This window comes from Terrapene carolina, unplaced genomic scaffold (assembly GCF_002925995.2).
Source record: "Terrapene carolina triunguis isolate 2854851 unplaced genomic scaffold, T_m_triunguis-2.0 Scaffold96, whole genome shotgun sequence".
Lineage (NCBI taxonomy): Eukaryota > Metazoa > Chordata > Testudines > Emydidae > Terrapene > Terrapene triunguis.
The window spans coordinates 12,064,928-12,082,487 of NW_020664447.1; the positions used below are offsets into that span (position 1 = coordinate 12,064,928).

The 17,560-nt window shown below is 38.5% G+C and overlaps 1 protein-coding gene across 4 annotated transcripts in view; it reads right to left on the reverse strand.

The window, feature by feature from the left end:
* The window catches only part of DNAJC24 (DnaJ heat shock protein family (Hsp40) member C24), an 80,187-nt gene that overhangs the window by 14,931 nt on the left and 47,696 nt on the right, over window positions 1-17,560 (reverse strand). The window contains exons 3-5 of one of the 4 annotated variants that reach the window (XR_003369777.1): window positions 16,884-17,022; window positions 3,522-3,590; window positions 1,803-1,991 (exon numbers count right to left, since the gene is read on the reverse strand). Coding sequence is in view for 3 of the 4 variants with exons in the window: in XM_026651570.2 (XP_026507355.1) it covers window positions 1,867-1,991; window positions 3,522-3,590; window positions 16,884-17,022 (333 nt within the window). In the remaining variant the exon portion in view is untranslated. Of the gene's footprint in view, window positions 1-51; window positions 1,992-3,521; window positions 3,591-16,883; window positions 17,023-17,560 lie in introns of those variants that run through there. The other 3 variants (XM_029911419.1, XM_026651570.2, XM_026651572.2) reach the window with 3 other exon arrangements.

Here is a 17,560-nt window from a genome sequence, read left to right on the forward strand (position 1 = left end):
CAGACATCTGACGAAGTGAGTATTCACCCACGAAAGTTTATGCTCCAATACGTCTGTTAGTCTATACGGTGCCACAGGACTCTTTGTCGCTTTTTATGTCCTCAGGCACCCCATGCTGGCGTGGCAGTAGCCATAGTGCTGACAGGTTAACTTTCTTTTGCCACTCCAGTCATTTTTCAGTAACATTCCACAGAACATATACAGCATGAGTTGCCCTGCCCCTCAAGGGCAGCTGGGCACCCATCTTCACTAGGGATTCACAGCCATACGTGTCTAACTCTAGGGAGAGTTTAAGCCAGGTCAGCCCTTTCTCATAAAAAAAATTAGGTAGTGATGATGGCCATTATTAATTGGGCCAGAGAGAGTGACTCTATAGCTCAGTGGTTAGGATATTCATCTGAGAGACGCAGGTTCCAGTCCCTGTACCAATGACTATTTAAGTAGAACAACATCAACAGGAGAGACTCACTCACAATACCCTATAACCTGGTGATTGGGATATTCATCTAGGATGGGTTAGACCTGGGTTCAAGTCCTTGCTCCAGATCAAGCACACTGGGACCTGAACCCAGGTCACTCACATCCCAGGTGAGTGTTCAACTACTGGGCTACTGTTATACTCACCCTGTTTTATGTGGGGTCCAATCCAGTAGGCATGCTCTTAGGCAGACTCTGAGAACACCTACCAGATCAGACCCTGAGCAGCTCAGCAGTGTCAGGACTTAGGTGGCTTTGTACTTGTCCACTCACAGAAATATAGGCATGTTGGGGATTTCACCACTGGCAACTTAGTCACCTAGAGATTTTAGCCACATGCAGGGTTAGGCAGCAGCTTAGCAGGGGCTTGGAGGATCTAAATTTTTGACTTGGTGCCTAAATCCTATTGTGGACCTACGCTCAAGTTTCCATTCATAAAATATTACCAATGTAGTTAAATTAAAAGTCCAAATGACTTAGACAAAACTATGATTGCAAAGCTGTTTCTTGGACAAAAGTCACCATGCAAATTCTTGAGGTGGCAGAACCACTCTGTATTAGCAACACTTCAAACAGCACATTTGCAGAAATGCAGTCCTTAATATATGGGAGACGTCATTAAACTATTACATGGCTCTGATCTTAACTACTGGAGTCTACTAACACGTGACATGTAGGAAAGAGGTAACAACTTTGTGCACATAAGCCCCTCAATTCAGTTGCATATGCATATTGTAAGATTGCTTAAAAAGCTTTGACCATTTTTTAAAAAGGCACAGGACCATTGTTTTGTACAGCAGCTGCTTCCTAGAAATTTTACCTTCCTTCCTTTTAACATATTAGGCTGATCTCCATTCTCTTCCAATTCCAGTAACAGTTTTGTTTTCAGAAAAATACTTCTCATGTTAAGTGTTTATAAGGTAACTTTTGTCGTCTTTGATGGTAATGTGAGATTTAGCTACTCTGAAGGTAGTCCCCCAGCTATAACTGCTATAATCTTGAGGAGAAACAAGTGGCATCTAGACCAAACAAACAAATGGAATGTAAATAAATTAATTAAAAATGATGAAAGGACTCATTTTTAGGGCAGGAAAAGGACAGTTTTCAAATCAGTGAAAACAAGCAGAACAAGCACCATTTTCACAGGACAGTTCAAATTCTATTAAGTACAGAAATGTGTCTAATTTGATTAACTGAAACACTTACAGCTCTTTTGTTTAAGGTCTTCTGGTTAAATCTTGAAAATAGACTTAAGCCCTCCTTTTCAGCCCTGACAGTGTGCTAGCACTTGCAATGCACACCTTTCCCCTGAAACATTTACTAACCGATTCTGTCCACTGACTATTCAGCTGGATGAAACCAACACATGCAAGTGGGACAACTCTTATTTCATCGAAGGATCTCTATAATTAATGAACATGTGTCACAGCAAACCAAGGAAACCTCTTCAGCTTCATTTCTGGAGACAGTATACTTCCCACCACATCGGCATAAGCGTGTATAACATTCTTCATCTGTTGAAACAAACAATTTAAAAAAAAACTTAGTGCTTGAGCACAAACAAATTGTTTGAAGCCATCATTGCAAAGCTCCTTTTTAAGATTGAAATATGTAATCTTACTGTTGAACTGATGATGGAAGTTATAAGTTTGCAGAGTTTGTGAAGGACCTCTTATCACTATTAAGAAAAGTAGAGCCTGAATACAACAGTTCCTGCAACAGTATTTAACTCTCAGATAGCTATAGCTGTAACATAAAAGGCTAGTGTTTCATTGACTATGAGGCACTCCCTGTGCCTAGCAGGAGAGGAATCTTTTCATTAATAAAAACAAATAATAATAATTAATTTTTTAAAAGTGTACCCCCCACCAATGAAGTAGTGCTAGGAATCTGCAGAGAACCAGTGGTGAACTCTGAGCAAGGAGGACTGGATTCTGAGAGAATGCCAAGAATCTTGGAGAAGTCTGGAAATCACTTATGTGAAAACAGATAGGATGTAAATACAATTTTCTGTGATTAATAATTGGCCTCAGTAATGCAGGTTATGAAGATTCAAAAACAGCTCTGAAGTTAGGTTGGAGGAGAGAGGGGGAGCATAAAGGAGAGGACAAGTTACACAGTTTCCACGATTTTTAAAAATAAAATGTCAAATGATAAAACCTCCCAAATTATAATGAAGTAGAGAGGTGAAACACTGACAAAATGGAAATCTTGTGTGTGAGAACAGCAAAGGATTCAAACCCACTTACTTCTCTGAGGAAGGGTGGGTTTTCTCTACCACTGAAAACAGCAAAAGGAGAGCAAAACTATTGACTACCATGGAAAGCCAAGTGGCAATTCCAAATCTATAGCTAGCAGCACTGAGGAAGGGCATTTGCATAACTTATAAAGATATGAGAGGATGAGACTGATGAGAAAAAGGAAAATATTGGGCAATGAAGAATAGAGCAGCAAAAATTAAATAAAGTCAAAATACAAGCAAAGAAAACAAAAACAAAAAAAGAAGGGGGAGGAAGTAAATTTCAAAGGGAAAGACAAGCAACATACAGAAGTTTAGATAAATCAGAACAATAACATGTCAAAAGAGATATAGAAAACTTAGCAAACATTTCCAGTCATCACAGTCAAGGCACATTAAAAAGCTCAAAGAGGCTCAAAGATTGAGGGCAAGTCTACACTACAGTGTTACATCGGTGCAGGTGCACCAATGCAGCTGTGCCGCTGTAGCGCATCTGGTGAAGACGCGCTATGCTGACGGGAGAGTGCTCTCCTGTCAGCATAATTACTCCACCTTGGCAAAAACTATAAGCTATGTCAGCAGGAGAGCGTCTCCTGCTGACATAGCCCCGGTATGGACTTGCCTTGAAACTTGCATTACGGGGCGGTATAGGGGGAGGCTTTTTCAACCCCTGAGCTATGTAAGTTAGATCGACTTAAGCGGTAGTGTAGACCTGCCCTGAAGAAGCAGCCAGGATGACTCTAGCCAAGTCTGTTAGCTATCCCATCCCTCCTCTCCCAATATAAAAAAAGTGAAACATTCATACCCTTATTCCAGGACATGTCTTCAAGATAAATTTGAGCATCCACTGGCCATGTTTGCATTAGATCATCTTCTAAAAGAAAGTAGTGATACATGTTCAGTTCTGATAAATTGAAGAGACAGAACTATTTGGTTTCTTACCTATACATTGGTAGTCCGGTGTATACACAGTTCACCAGTCAAATCACTGGATGGCCCACTCATGAACGTGGTCAAAGAGGCATTTCTCTAAAATGGTTTTGGTGCCAATGTCTCTGTTATAAGGCTAGGAGTGACTCACGCTACCCCAAAGATGCTTCCAAAAACTTAAGAAAACATTAAAGGGCAGGATACTGATTTAAATAGGTCATCCACTCACCCGAAAGGATGGGAGGGAGGTTTAAATGGGCAAGCTTTCATTTTTAAGTTTAGCTACCATTGTGACAAGCATGATATAAATGCCCACAATAACAGATGTAGCTACTTTTCTAGAGCCGAAATGCTAGGCCCCTGCTTACTCTTGGACTTCTGAAAGGAGGACCCAGAATTAACCTTCTTGTCTAGAGAGAGTCAAAGTTTGCTGAGGTCCAGACATTCTTTTATGATATACAGGATCTCTCCAAACAGCTTTAGAATGATAGTCCTGGCCTGTACCAAGTGAGATTTAGATGTTCTGATGCTCACAGATCCACATTTAGCAATGATGAAGAACAGCATGAAATGGAATGTAAAGCATGTAATGCAATTTGACACATCATATTGGAGGAACAAAGACCCTTAACTAGGTTTTATACTTTCCCAGCCTACTTAGATTTGATATATGCAGTTTGCTCAAGGCCTTTAGAGGTTACAACATAGGACATGGCCTGTCACAGAGCTGCAGCTAAAACAACATAATCCCTCTTAAATGGTGGATTTCAGATTCCTATTCAATGAATAAGCCTGGGGCTCTTTTGAGTTTCAGGGTCTTTACATAACTTGGGCAACCAGTTTGGGCAATGCATCTACTCGCCTTCCTATGGTCATATAGATAGGTTTCTCTTCAGGGCACTGTATGACTTTGTGCATTTATATTATGTTCCTCAATGGAAGCAGAGTATTTGACCATCCTCTGAAATGGAGGAGGACTTGGCCTATCCTTTTCCTCAGGACTTTTTGCCCTTCTATTTGGATGAGAGAAACTGAGGATAGCAGCTTAAAAAAAGACAGTGAAAAGGGCTACTGAGGGAAGAATCTAGGGACTAAGGGAAAACTGCCCTTGGAGAAGACATCATTGAGGTACATCAGGATACCATGGTGCAGGAAAACCTTTCCCAGGAGAGGGAGATAAAGCAGATCCAGGACCTGCGTGGAGCATAAGTGGCCATGGTGGCTGTGCACTAGACAGAGTGGACTGGGAGGGAAAGGAGAGAGGAAAACGTATGACTAGCAGGACCTGTTTGGCAGGAATATAAAGACTAAGCCACCGGAAGTAGACATGACAAGGAGCAGGAAGACAACTATAGACATAGTTAGGCACTAGTCAGGATTATGCCATTATTACTGAACGAGCATTGTTTCCTGCACTCGGTGCGTGCTTCAGTTAGCAGGCCTGCTACCGCTGGAAGGAACAGGAGGGCAAAAAAGTGTTCCTAAAGTGACATGTGAGAGGCAGGGCAGGCCTACTGGCAGGCTGCAGCACTTGCTAAGAGTAGAGAACCGTGTAAAGTCACTGTTATAAGGTGGTGTGCAGCCAATACTGTGGAAGTATCTGTCCTATATACTAGCCACCATATATACTTGGTGTGAAGGCCATACAAACACTTGTAATATTTTATAAACATTTATAAATCTTGTCTGATTGTTAGCATTTTCTGCTATAAGATTACAAACGGTTACTTCCAGCAGGAGCTGAGAGCACTATGCAGGAAAGCACATCACAGCATCCAATAGCCCAGGGATCGGCAACCTTTGGCATGCGGACCGCCAGGGTAAGCACCCTGGAGGGCCAGGCCGGTTTGTTTACCTGCCGCATCTGCAAGTTCGGCTGGTCGCGGCTCCCACTGGCCGCAGTCTGCCGCTCCAGGCCAATGGGGGCTGCGGGAAGCAGCAGCCAGCACATCCCTCGGCCCGCACCGCTTCCCGCAGCCCCCATTGGCCTGGAGCGGTGAACCGCGGCCAGTAGGAGCTGTGATCGGCCGAACCTGCAGACGTAGCAGGTAAACAAACCGCCCCAGCAACCTTTGGCACGCAGCCCGCTAGTGGGAGCCGCCATCGGCCAAACTTGCAGATGCGGCAGGTAAACAAACCCTGGCGGGCCGCGGGCCAAAGGTTGCTGATCCCTGCGATAGCCCCATTTACAGATACTTAAGTGACAATGCAGGTGTCATTCATTTTGAAGTTTTACTTTAATCCCAGCTAAATACAACTGTATCCATAGTAAGAGAGAAACCAGTTAGGAAACTGAAAAAGAACTATGAGGTGGTTAAAAACTCAGCCCCTGAAGAAAAGGGGAAAAAGGCAGAGGCTACTGTAAAGTAGACTGAACCCCAGTCCTCTGATGTGGAGGTGTCTGGGATAAAGTAGGCCTACCTGGACCTTAGGTGAGATTGATATGCCTGTAGACTGTTGTGTTATTAGTAATTTAAACACTTTTTTCCCCTTGTATGAAACTAGATGAGGCGACTATATAACAAAGTAATTTGCACCTTTCCCTGTAGATTAGGTATAATAGGCTAAATCTAGTCTAGTGTCCATTTTCTATATGATGGTATTAAGGCTTATGATGTGAGAGCAATTACTTAAAAATTTTAGAACATACAGAACTATTACATAAGTTGACTTCAAACATTAACTGTATAAAGCAAGCCATTCATAATTAGGATTCTTAATTTGACAGCACAGTGGTATGTAGAGTGGATAAAAATCAATTTAAAAAACTTTAAAATTATGACAACACATATTAAGGCCTAAACTTACTATAATGTATGAAAATCATTTAAATTAAAAAATAATATTCAAGCAGTACATTTGTTGCCAAAGTTTTAAAGAAAGTCAAACCAATGAAATGAAGTCACAGGCTAAGCACCTGGACTTAGAGTTTGTTGAAGTGCTAAACCAACTTTTGACAGCAGTAGACTCTTCTGCAGTTACTGAAAAAACAGTTTCTTCATTTCAGTTCATTCGACTAGTTCAGTTCAATGACCAGTTCATTCCAAGTTGAGAAACTGATTGGGAGTTGAAAAAGAAAGCAAGCTTGTTTTCCTCTGCCAATATATGAATAAAAATGAAGTGCAAGAGGATGAGATCTTTTATTTCTAAAACCTTGAAGGACATGGTGTACAGAAAAAGTATCAGTGCAATATACTTATTACAGATAATACTTAATTTAATAAAATCAATTTTAAATGCAGAACATGTTTTGAGAAAACTACCTTTTTTTCTTTATGTATCCAGCACATTTAAGGTTATTATTATTTAACTAATAAAAATTTATAAAATGTTGTTTTTGTGCATTTTAATTGAATTTCAATTTCCATCCAAGTGCAGCTTGACACAAATATGGATAAATATTAATTACCTAGTAAATAAAAAGTGTCATTCATTTTCTAATTTAATATACAATCATAAAAAATAAGAATCTGAATAAATGTATGTTAATCCAAAGAATTGCTTAAATACATGTGTATATCCTCCTGGTTAGCAAAAAGAATTATCAAATTTAGTGTAAAGGGTATGTGTTAGTGATCACATGTGAGACTAGTGAGAATGAACCTTTCTTTAGGAAAATAATTTTAAAAATACAAATGAAAAACAAGATTAAATGGATGATTTAAATCATGATTTAAATTGGTGACTTAAATCAATCCCGCCCCCAGTGGTATATTATATTGTTGTAACAAGGGAACATATGAACCAATTATATATGCATGACCCTATCAACCAGCAGTCAGAAATTTCTCTATGGTTAACATTTGATCATCCAAAAGAATATCTTTGAACAAAAGTGTTTTTTGTTTTTTTTTTAATTGTGGATCTACCATCTTGGTGTCAGTCTTATACACATAACACAGCAGTTAGCAAATATTAATTTATCAGTAGTGAAATGAAACACTTATTTTAACTGCCTTTATATATTAGTGAAAAATGGTAATTAACACTGGACATTAAGAATTATTCTTTTTTAAAAAGTCAATTCATTAATTAACAGCCAGTTAGTATAAAACTGTACTGTGTTCTAGGTTTTCTTTTGCAACTAAATTGTGATTCTAATTTTACTTGAAATATCATCTAAATTAGACTAAATGAAGGCAATTAAAACAAATCAGAGAACTCAGAGATAATGAAAGGATCAATAAAACCTCCTTGACCTAGCCTATCCCAAATACATACAGTATATTAAAGAAGTACAGATTAAATAAAATTAACCCACACACTTCTAACACTTTGCTACTAATAAAAGAGAGACACAAAAGGAGTATGAGGGAAAAAGATAACTGAGAGATACCTGTCAACCAATCTTTCTTATTCAGAGAGTCATAGATAGGTTCTAAGGCTAGCAGGGATCATTGTGATCATCTAGTCTGACTTCCTGTATAACACAGGCAACAGAACTTCCTCAAAGTAATTGCATGAGTGTGCTAGGTATCCATCCAATCTTGATTTAAAAATGGTCAGTCAGAATTTGTCTAGCTTCAACTTCCAGCCATTGGATCGTGTTATACCTTTCTCTGCTAGATTGAAGCACCCATTATTAAATATTTGTTCCCCGTGTAGAGACTTATAGACTGTAATCAAGTCATTCCTTAACCTTCTCCTTGTTAAACTAAACAGATTCAGTCTATCACTATAAGGCATGTTTTCTAATCCTTTAATCATTCTCGTGGCTCTTCTCTGAACCCTCTCCAATTTATGAACATCCTTATTGAACTATGCGCACCATTCAAGCAGCGGTCACACCATTGCCAAATACAGAGGTTAAAAAAAAACCCTCTCTACTACTACTAGAGATTCTCATTTATGCATCCCAGGATCACACTAGGTCTTTTGGACACAGCATCACATTGAGAGGTCGTGTTCAGTTACTGTTCAGTTCAGCCTTTGCTCTAAATTAGCCAAATAAGAGCTAGGGTAGTGCTTTTAGCTAGAACTAGTCACACACAGTGGCACTGAGCATTCTTTTGCTCATTTTCTTCCGCCTATTCAAAAACTGTAATGTGTCTAAAATAAAATGTCCAACATAAAATGAAAGTTCAGTATTGCCTTAATTCATGTGAAGTATATTTTAACGTTACTTGGGTTCTGCTCAATCCAACTTACAGACTTGTAGTCATAAAGCATTTATTATAATGGAAACCATGAATATTTCTGGCAGCAACAAAAAGAAAAAGTCTCCATCAGTCTCTTCTTTGCTGATTCTTGCTGTAGTGACTTGGGAGAAAAAAACACTTATCTACTTTCTTATTCTCTTTCATGGGACAAGAAGATGACTTCACTATGAGGCCTCTTTTCTTAGAGGTGGGGCGAGAGAAAGAGAAACTTGTGAGGAAAGGGGAGAAAGTTTCAGAGGGCAGGATAGGTCCAACTTCCCCTCTGCAGTGTAGTGAGCAGGCAGAGAAAAAAAGTTACCTTAGGCTGTGGAGGTCCCACCATTTCCCAGCTTCCCTTGAAGGGGGAAGACATAAATTGGGCTGAAAAAACAGGCCACCCTTCACAGATTTCATGAAGCAGTGCTCTGTGTCAGGATAAGTTTCTCATACAAACGGGTACACGAATGGAGGTAGTACTTCACAGGCAGCATGCACGAGGGAGGGAGAGGGCACATGCCACCATGAAGGGGATTTCAACACACAAGCATGGATAGGGGCAAACCAAGGGAGAAACAGTGACGTGGGGGGAGCAGTGTTTCTCTCACAATCCCCACCATGCTTCCTACAACACCTTTGTTGACTTTGGAAATAGATGGGAGACTGAGGAAATCAGGCCACTAGCAGTCCCTCTAACTCAAATACCCTACAGGATGGAGCCTGATGTTTAGAATTTAAACTGTGCTTTTCCTGTCCACTGCTGCAATTGTAATTAAAAAACTTCAGTGGGCCAGATTCATCCTCAGTGTACTTCCACTGAAATTAACAGAGTTACAGCAGGAAATAATTTGACCCATTATCATTAAAAGTCATTCAGAATATGATGCTTGACCTGTAATTACCTTTAATAATGATTTGATAATCAGGTTACCTTCAAAAAAGTTAATTTTCAATTAACATGGTCTCTCTGTAAAGCCTTCAAGCATAACATACAACCCAATACACATGCTATCACTTTATTTTGTATGCTACAATTATTTGCTTGTCTGCTTCTAACAGCAAACATTTCTTTTTCAAAATTGAACAACGCTAATTTAATCTCTAAATTTCCCCGTTCAACATATTATCCAATCTAAAATGTTTTAACACAGCATAAATGGATTTTTGGACTTGGCCCGTTATTATAGAAAGTGAAGGCTGATCTGAGTTTTGCAAATTTGTCTGCAAGATTACTAATCTTGCAATATCCACAGACTCTGTGTTACTTAATAATAGCTGTGTGCCTGTCTTTATTATTTTAACTGTACTTTAGCTTGCATCTTACAATTCTCCACAGCTACTGGTTGTTTTGGTGAGAGCTGGTTTTTATGGACTGGGGAGATATAAAGGTTATTCAAACTGGTATTCAGACCAGAGGTTAGCTCTATGTTTTGTATGCTTAAATAGATACGTATATGTATTTGACTCCTCAAGTTGTTTAGATCTGCATATTTTGAGATACATTCCTGAACGCAGATACAAAATAAGATGATCTGGTTTTCCACAGTTACTTGAAAACAATCATTAAATCTTTAGAAGTACAGGCCCAACGACCTTGTGTTCTATTGCATTTTTTTGACAACAAGAGGTGAAAGGATTCTGCAGATCCATTGTCTCGACTGTAGGATTTAAGAAAACACTGGCAGGCTCATCAGAGAGGTTTATGAGCCTGCAATTCGAGGAGATTAAAAGGAAAATCTACTGAGATTCTTTAAGGCCGCAGAATAACATCAAATAACTATTAGCAGCTTGGTTCAGTAAAGCTTTACTAGAGCTCTTGCTGGGTCATTCACAAAATTTAAAGGAGGAAAGGTTTTTAAGCTTTGCTGAGGGATACAATAAATATTTTGGGTTTTTAAACAAATGATAAATGAAAATCCAATCTTTTTAAACTACTAAGAACATTTAAAATATGCAATACTCAGTGATCAGTATTCTGGGAAGTGTTCGAATTTTTTATACTACAGTTAAGTTATGAAGAAAAAAGGTACAGCTTATACATTGCCAGATTGAATACAGTGTGAAATACCTAGCGGGCCTCAATAATCACAAACTTAAAAATAAGTCACATTGGTATTCAAAACTTTGGTACTGCTAGAGGCGGAAGTTTTTGTGTGTGTGGTTTTTTTTTTTGTTTTTTTTTTTAAGTACACCATATATTTATTCTTTTTCAAGTACTACTATGGTTTTTTACTAACCAGCAGTCTGTTTAATTTAAAATAAACATTAGGAAGTGTTACAAAATACATAAATATGATTTCAGTAAAAGTTCTGAGGAAAGGAAGGTGAGAGTTGAGAATTGTTCCTAAAAGTAATATTCCATGTTTTTGATAAAACACTGCTTCTTAAATATTTATTTTTAAACAAAACTACTATAGTTTAATACAGTGGTATGATGTAAGAGGTAACAACGTTGATCACCTTCATTGCCTCTGATGTGTAGCAAGTAAATATTTTCACATTATATGCATATATTTGGTCAAGCTTTCAAGTTGCAACCTAGACACTAATTCATAAAGCACTAGAGGCTGGGATATAGGTCCCTTTGAAAATTCCATCCACCGATTTTCAACCAATTTAATATGCTAAAAGTTACCCTTTTTAAGCTTCCAAGCTAACAAAAAAATGAAAACAATTTGTATTTTAATTATGGATATAAAGACTAACTTGCAAAACCTTATAAAAATTGCTTGAGTAAATGCAGGACTCAATCCTACAAAGCACTGAGCACTCTGACCCTGATCTAGGAAAACATTTAAGTATGTGCTTAATTTCAAGCATGTGTGTGAACCCCCTTACTCGAAGGGAACTATGCAAGAGTTCAAAATTAAGCACGTGCCTAGTGATTTGCTAGACCAGGGTGGAAGTGCTCAGCAACTTGCAAGACTGACTCCATTGCCAAACTGAAAGAAAGAAGTCTCCCTTCTGTTTATTCACAGGTACAGTACAGGCAATGGAAAAAAAGCTTCACCGCACAGTCCTTTTAATGTGTAATAACTCTATTCTGGAGGGAGAAATCATTTCTGTGGCTGAGAAATTAGTTCTGTCGCTATGGGCCATTCAAATCTGACCTAAACTGCGACTATTAGGAAGAGACACCACTGTGAATATCAGAGGGGTAGCTGTGTTAGTCTGTATCCACAAAAACAACAAGGAGTCCAGTGGCACCTTAAAGACTAACAGATTTATTTGGGCATAAGCTTTTGTGGATGCATCTGAAGAAGTGGGGTTTTTTACCCACGAAAGCTTATGCCCAAATAAATCTGTTAGTCTTTAAGGTACCACTGTGAATAGTTACTTGTGCTTTTAGGACTAGAATGAGATTAACTCATTGCACACAGGCTAAACAACCACCAATGGGTTAATTTACAGCCACTATGAACATGGCCTGGATTTTGAACGACCTAGTGGTAAAAGGCTCTCTGTGTCCCATTATCAATCCCTTAAGTCACCGAGTGCCCATGAAGTTCCACAATTTTAAGATCCTTAGCCAGAAATACAATGAACAGTGCTGTCACTTAAAGAGTGGTAGACCTGCCAGGCAAACTGCAGGGTTTCGGAGAGTCCCACAGGGCCTGCCACATTGTGGCTGTGCTTGAAGCTTTATTTTGGTTTTAAAAGGCTTTTTTGAGCTTTACTTATGCTTTTTTTTTTAAAAGGGATTTTCATACTAGGGAACAACTAAAAATACACCATATTAAAATATCTCTATTTTCTTGTCATATGCTAGTCAGAGTTCTCTTTGCCACTTGTGCTAGCTATTAAAAGCATTTTTATAGGCACTTCTCTCTTGCTTCTCCTGCTTGATCCTGCAGTGAAGTTGTAATGCTACTCGTGTAGCAATCAGCTCTGCATCCACATTCTGATGTCAAACGCAGCATTATGATTTCAATGTAGGATAAGAAGGGAAAGTTGGGATGAGGGAAGAGTGCTCATTTTCAAAAAACCCTTAACTAAAATGAGTGTGTGACAAGAAGATGAACAAATGAAATGTAACTACGTCTTCTTTAAATGTTCTGCATTTCTTCACAATTGGACCAGTGTAAGACTCCCTTTCTAAATCTCCATCCACCACTATGGTATTTCCACCTCACACAAAGGGATTTGCACAAAGCTGAGAGAAAGAGTACCCTCTGGGACAGTTTTGAAGCTTTAAAAGTGATGATACCGTAAGTGAAGCCCTAAACTACAAACAAGGATAGTTTATAACCAGCTATTTTTTCCAATTATCTGGGAAACCCTAAACTCAATGTTCAAGAATCCGTTCAACAGTTGAGCACTTCACCAGTCCTTCCAGATAAGGGAAACTTGGCTAACTTGGTTAATACAGGATTTTAATCATTTTTCTTTAAATTTTACAAAAGCTTTCCAAATCCTCTTTAATATTGTTTTGGAGCTTATCTGCTCAACTGCAGAGCTATAGCAAAGTCATTGAGTCTGCATCTGAGCACAAATTTATGTGAAAATCTTACCACTCCAAAGAGTAGACATTTTGTAAGTCTAAGATATTTACATAAGAACGGCCATACTGGGTCAGACCAAAGGTCCATCTAGCCTAGTATCCTGTCTTCAGACAGCAGCCAATGCCAGGTGCCCCAGAGGGAATGACCAGAACAGCTAATCATCAAGTGATTCATCCCCTGTCGCCCATTCCCAGCTTCTGGCAAACAGAGACTAGGGACATCATCCCTGCCCATCCTGGCTAATAGCCATTCATAGACCTATTCTCCATGAATTTATGAAGCTAGAAGCTTAGGCATGCTGAGCCTAACTTGTTTAAGTTAAAAGGGGAAAAAAGAATTCTTCAGAATTACTTTTCTATTAAAAAAATAGAAATTGTTGTATATTGTATATTTTTGCTTTTTATGCTGCTCTGCACTGTGTGAAGGAGTGTACAGCTCCTTTAAGGGACACTTCAGAACCTAAACAAGAAGACCCTGCCTTGGCCTAGGGTTATATAAACAGGAAGTGGAAGCTGAGTGAGAGAGATGTAGCCATGTAGGCTGGAGTATGTAATGGTTGTTTTCTCTCAGGCTCTAGGAGACCAGCCTAACCAAAGGCTTTGTTTTGTGGACTTTAAGTTGAGAGATGAACCGGGGTTCTGAGATGAGGACCTTATGATTTATCTACCGTAGTTACTCCTTTCCTAAAGTCTTATTGAAAGAGGAAATGCTCTTTTGTTAGTGTGTGTTGGCTTCTTTCCCCAAGGCTGTTAAAGTGAACCTACTGCCACCCAAAACAGGGGAAATTAAGGTGGGGCATACCTGCAGCATCACACTGGGCCACAAAGGGGTGTGTAGCGACTTCCTCACCTTTACACATTGTTTAAAAACTAACGTTTTGAGAATTTACTGCACAGAAAAAGTATCATACAGAGATCCCTAGAGACTTAAAGCCTTCAGACATAGAATAGGTACAGGTACATAGAAGGGCAGCAGTGCAAGTACGCTCCCCTAATGTTCATAAACCCTAACTTGGAAGGGCAACTTCTGAGAGGGATACAGGACAATTCAAGGATGTCAAATATGTTGTGATGTAGACATGTCCATGGGAATCAAACCCATTACACATAAACCACCAGTCAAATGGTAACATTTGGTACCTACTACCACCAACAACTTAGCTGGATTTGAGCATTTGTACTGTATATAAGGTTGGGATGTTCAATGGAGTTTTAGCCTAATTCAGATTAGCCTCTCAAACTAATTGAATGTGAATCTTTTAGGAAGGGGAGTTATGATCAGAAATGAACGAATCTTAGACCAGATCTGGAAAGAAGTTCCTTTTTTAATAGGTAAACTATAATGTGAGTTTTTCCTTCTCCTTCATGCTTTTGATAAGGATTAGAAGCAGAAGATTCAATATTATGAAAAAGTGGTGTTCTTATTTCATTTTCAACCTGGCAAAACAAGGAGTTAGTGAAATTTTCACAAAGCATACAAAAAAGGCAGTTCTTGTAAGATTTCCAGACCAAATAAATCTGGATAAGTATCTGAGCCAAACTCTTCCTCATAACTCTTCCCCTTTGTTCCTGCCCTAGCAGAAGTGTCCATTATTGATCAGAATCATCATTTCTGAAGTGTGCTGTATTCAGCGAACAGGATTCTAGTCAATTTCACTGCCATTCTGCTGCTAATGAACTTACTGTGAAGTGGCTGAAATTCAAAGTGACAGTGGAAGTGTACATCCTGTGCACAACTTTATTTGAAATCACACCAGTGTTGTGTGAACAGAACCTTATATTTTAAAATGCATAATCTTCATGATACACAATTGGGAGTGCCAAAGGAGCTTTCAGGTTCATATAAATAATAAATGTACAATTTGTTTTCCTTTTTTAAGTGTCTTTATATTCTCTTGAGATAACTCTCTAGAACAACAACTTTGGATGCAATAATCTCAACACACATTAATACACCTTTGATTCACGCTAAGATGCTTTAAAAACAAAGCTACTTAAAAGCAATCTGTGTCTGCTGCCACCACAGGAAGACAGAATATACTATATTCATTCCTGATGTAATTCCACTGACTGCACTGGTGGAATTGAGCCCAGTATATTAAAATTCTGTGGTATACATTAAGGCTTTAAATTAAACCCATCACATACATAAAAATGAAGATTTATAGCTGAAACTCTTATTAATTTCATCACACCTAAGCATGCAGTAGTTATTACAGTGGGTGACAAGAGTGCTGTAAAAATCTAAAAGCATAATGAAGTGTTATGAGAGTTATGAGAAATTCCTATTCTGAAGTTAAATCAGGCTTTTTTTTTTTCTTTTTTTTTTGGATAGCGCTGAGGTAATAGGTCATTTCAATGTAATCATAATTCTGCTTAAATGAAAAAAAACACAAATCCAGTTTGAAAATCATTTGCTCAGCTATTCTTTTTCAAATTTTACCTTCCCCTCAATACTTACACACTGTCTGAGAAAGTGATATATTTAAATATAATTAGAAATTCATGCTGAAAATAAACTTCTATGCACTGTATATCTTTCTTCTTATCCTACAATGATGTATATCTGCTACTATGACTAAGCTTTTGTTTCTCAAATAAAGTTCTGGTAACCTTTGCAGCAGGGGAGTTAAAATCAGTGCAAGAGAGAAAGATTTGATGGTGTGCCAATATACAATGGAAGGGAATTCAATAAGCTGCAGAGACCGTGGGCTTTTATCAGACACATTGAAAAGTGGTGGTGGCTACACGTCAATGCTGGACCAGAGTGTGTTACTGCAGAGCGCGACTGAGTGTTTTCCCCATGGGCAATACTCTATTATTGACTCCCCCCATTAACATGTAGGGTGGATATACATTTATTGAAGGTTCTAATGGAAGGCTGAGGGACTCCTATCCTGAGGCCAGAACAGAAAGACAGCCTATCACTTCATGTAATGGTAGCCCATGTGTGACAGACCTGACCTACATTTCCCCCCTTTCTTTCTCACAACAGCCTGTCGCTGTTTTAAGAAGCTATTTTCTGAGATGTATAAAAAGAAATGCATGCTGGAGCTGCCTAGTTAATGTGTTTTACTGGAATATTATTTATAAACCTGCTTCATAAAGAGTAATTGTACTAGAGAAGATTTATGAAAGCTATCCTAAAATACACACACCCAAAAAAGAATGTGCCTTAATAATTTTGAAGTGTTTATAAAGCCATATGATATACTGTATCTTAGACATAAATTACTCAGTACCTATATCTAAACTGCTCCAACAAAATATAGTACTGGCCATAACTTGACGTAGTGAAACTGCTGCAATGATAAAAAGAATGGCTCAACTACATAATTACAGTCTAAATTCTATATTTATTAAAATTATTTGAAGTACCACTACCTAATGCCTCACTGGAAGTAATTCAATATTTTTACTGGTTAATGTATGTGTATTTATCAATATCAATAACATATCCAAATATGAAAGTAGGACAAGAGCAAATAAAACATTTGGTTCAGAAACAAGAAGCTTTTTAAAATACTATCTAACTACTATTCCAGCCCCTGCATTAAAGAGCTGTTGCCACTACAGCCAGCACTCCTCGGCAGGAACCTACCATGGCGCTGTAGGTCATACTCTTTTTTTGTCTCTTCGTTCCCTAGAATTTTCCACGCTTGATCAATTTCGATGAACCTCTGCACACGCTCCTCCACTTCTCCTGCTGGCACATCTGCGCTCTGTTTGTCTGGATGATACTGCCAATCAAAAGGAACGGGGGGGAAAGAGCGGGGAGGAATCAATAGTAAATCTGATATTCATTTAAAGGTGGGGGGGAGGAGGAGGAGGAGGTCTGAACCCAGGAAAACGAGATGACAATGTTGGGTACAGGAGATAACTGCCAGGTTAATTAGACCACTGGAATAGCAGCAAATCCACCAGTGGCACAAAATGTCACAATGTGCACTGACAACATTTTCTGGATAATTTGCTAATGGAATCATTGGTCTTATGGACAATTTACCTAGAGAGAATGACTAATGCAAACAGAAAGAGGTACATGCAGAGGAATACGACATGGGAACAAGGGGAAATGCTTTAGGTGCAAGCTGCTTTTCTTTAACACTACATCTGGCTACATTTAAAAAACAGGATCACTGTTTAGTTACAGACTAATCGCAAATAAATTGAATGCTTTATTATAGATGTACTTGGTTTTTGTACTTTAAATAGTAAAAAAAATATGTAAGATCAACTATAATTTACAATAAATGAAATTCTATTTTTGAAGCTATG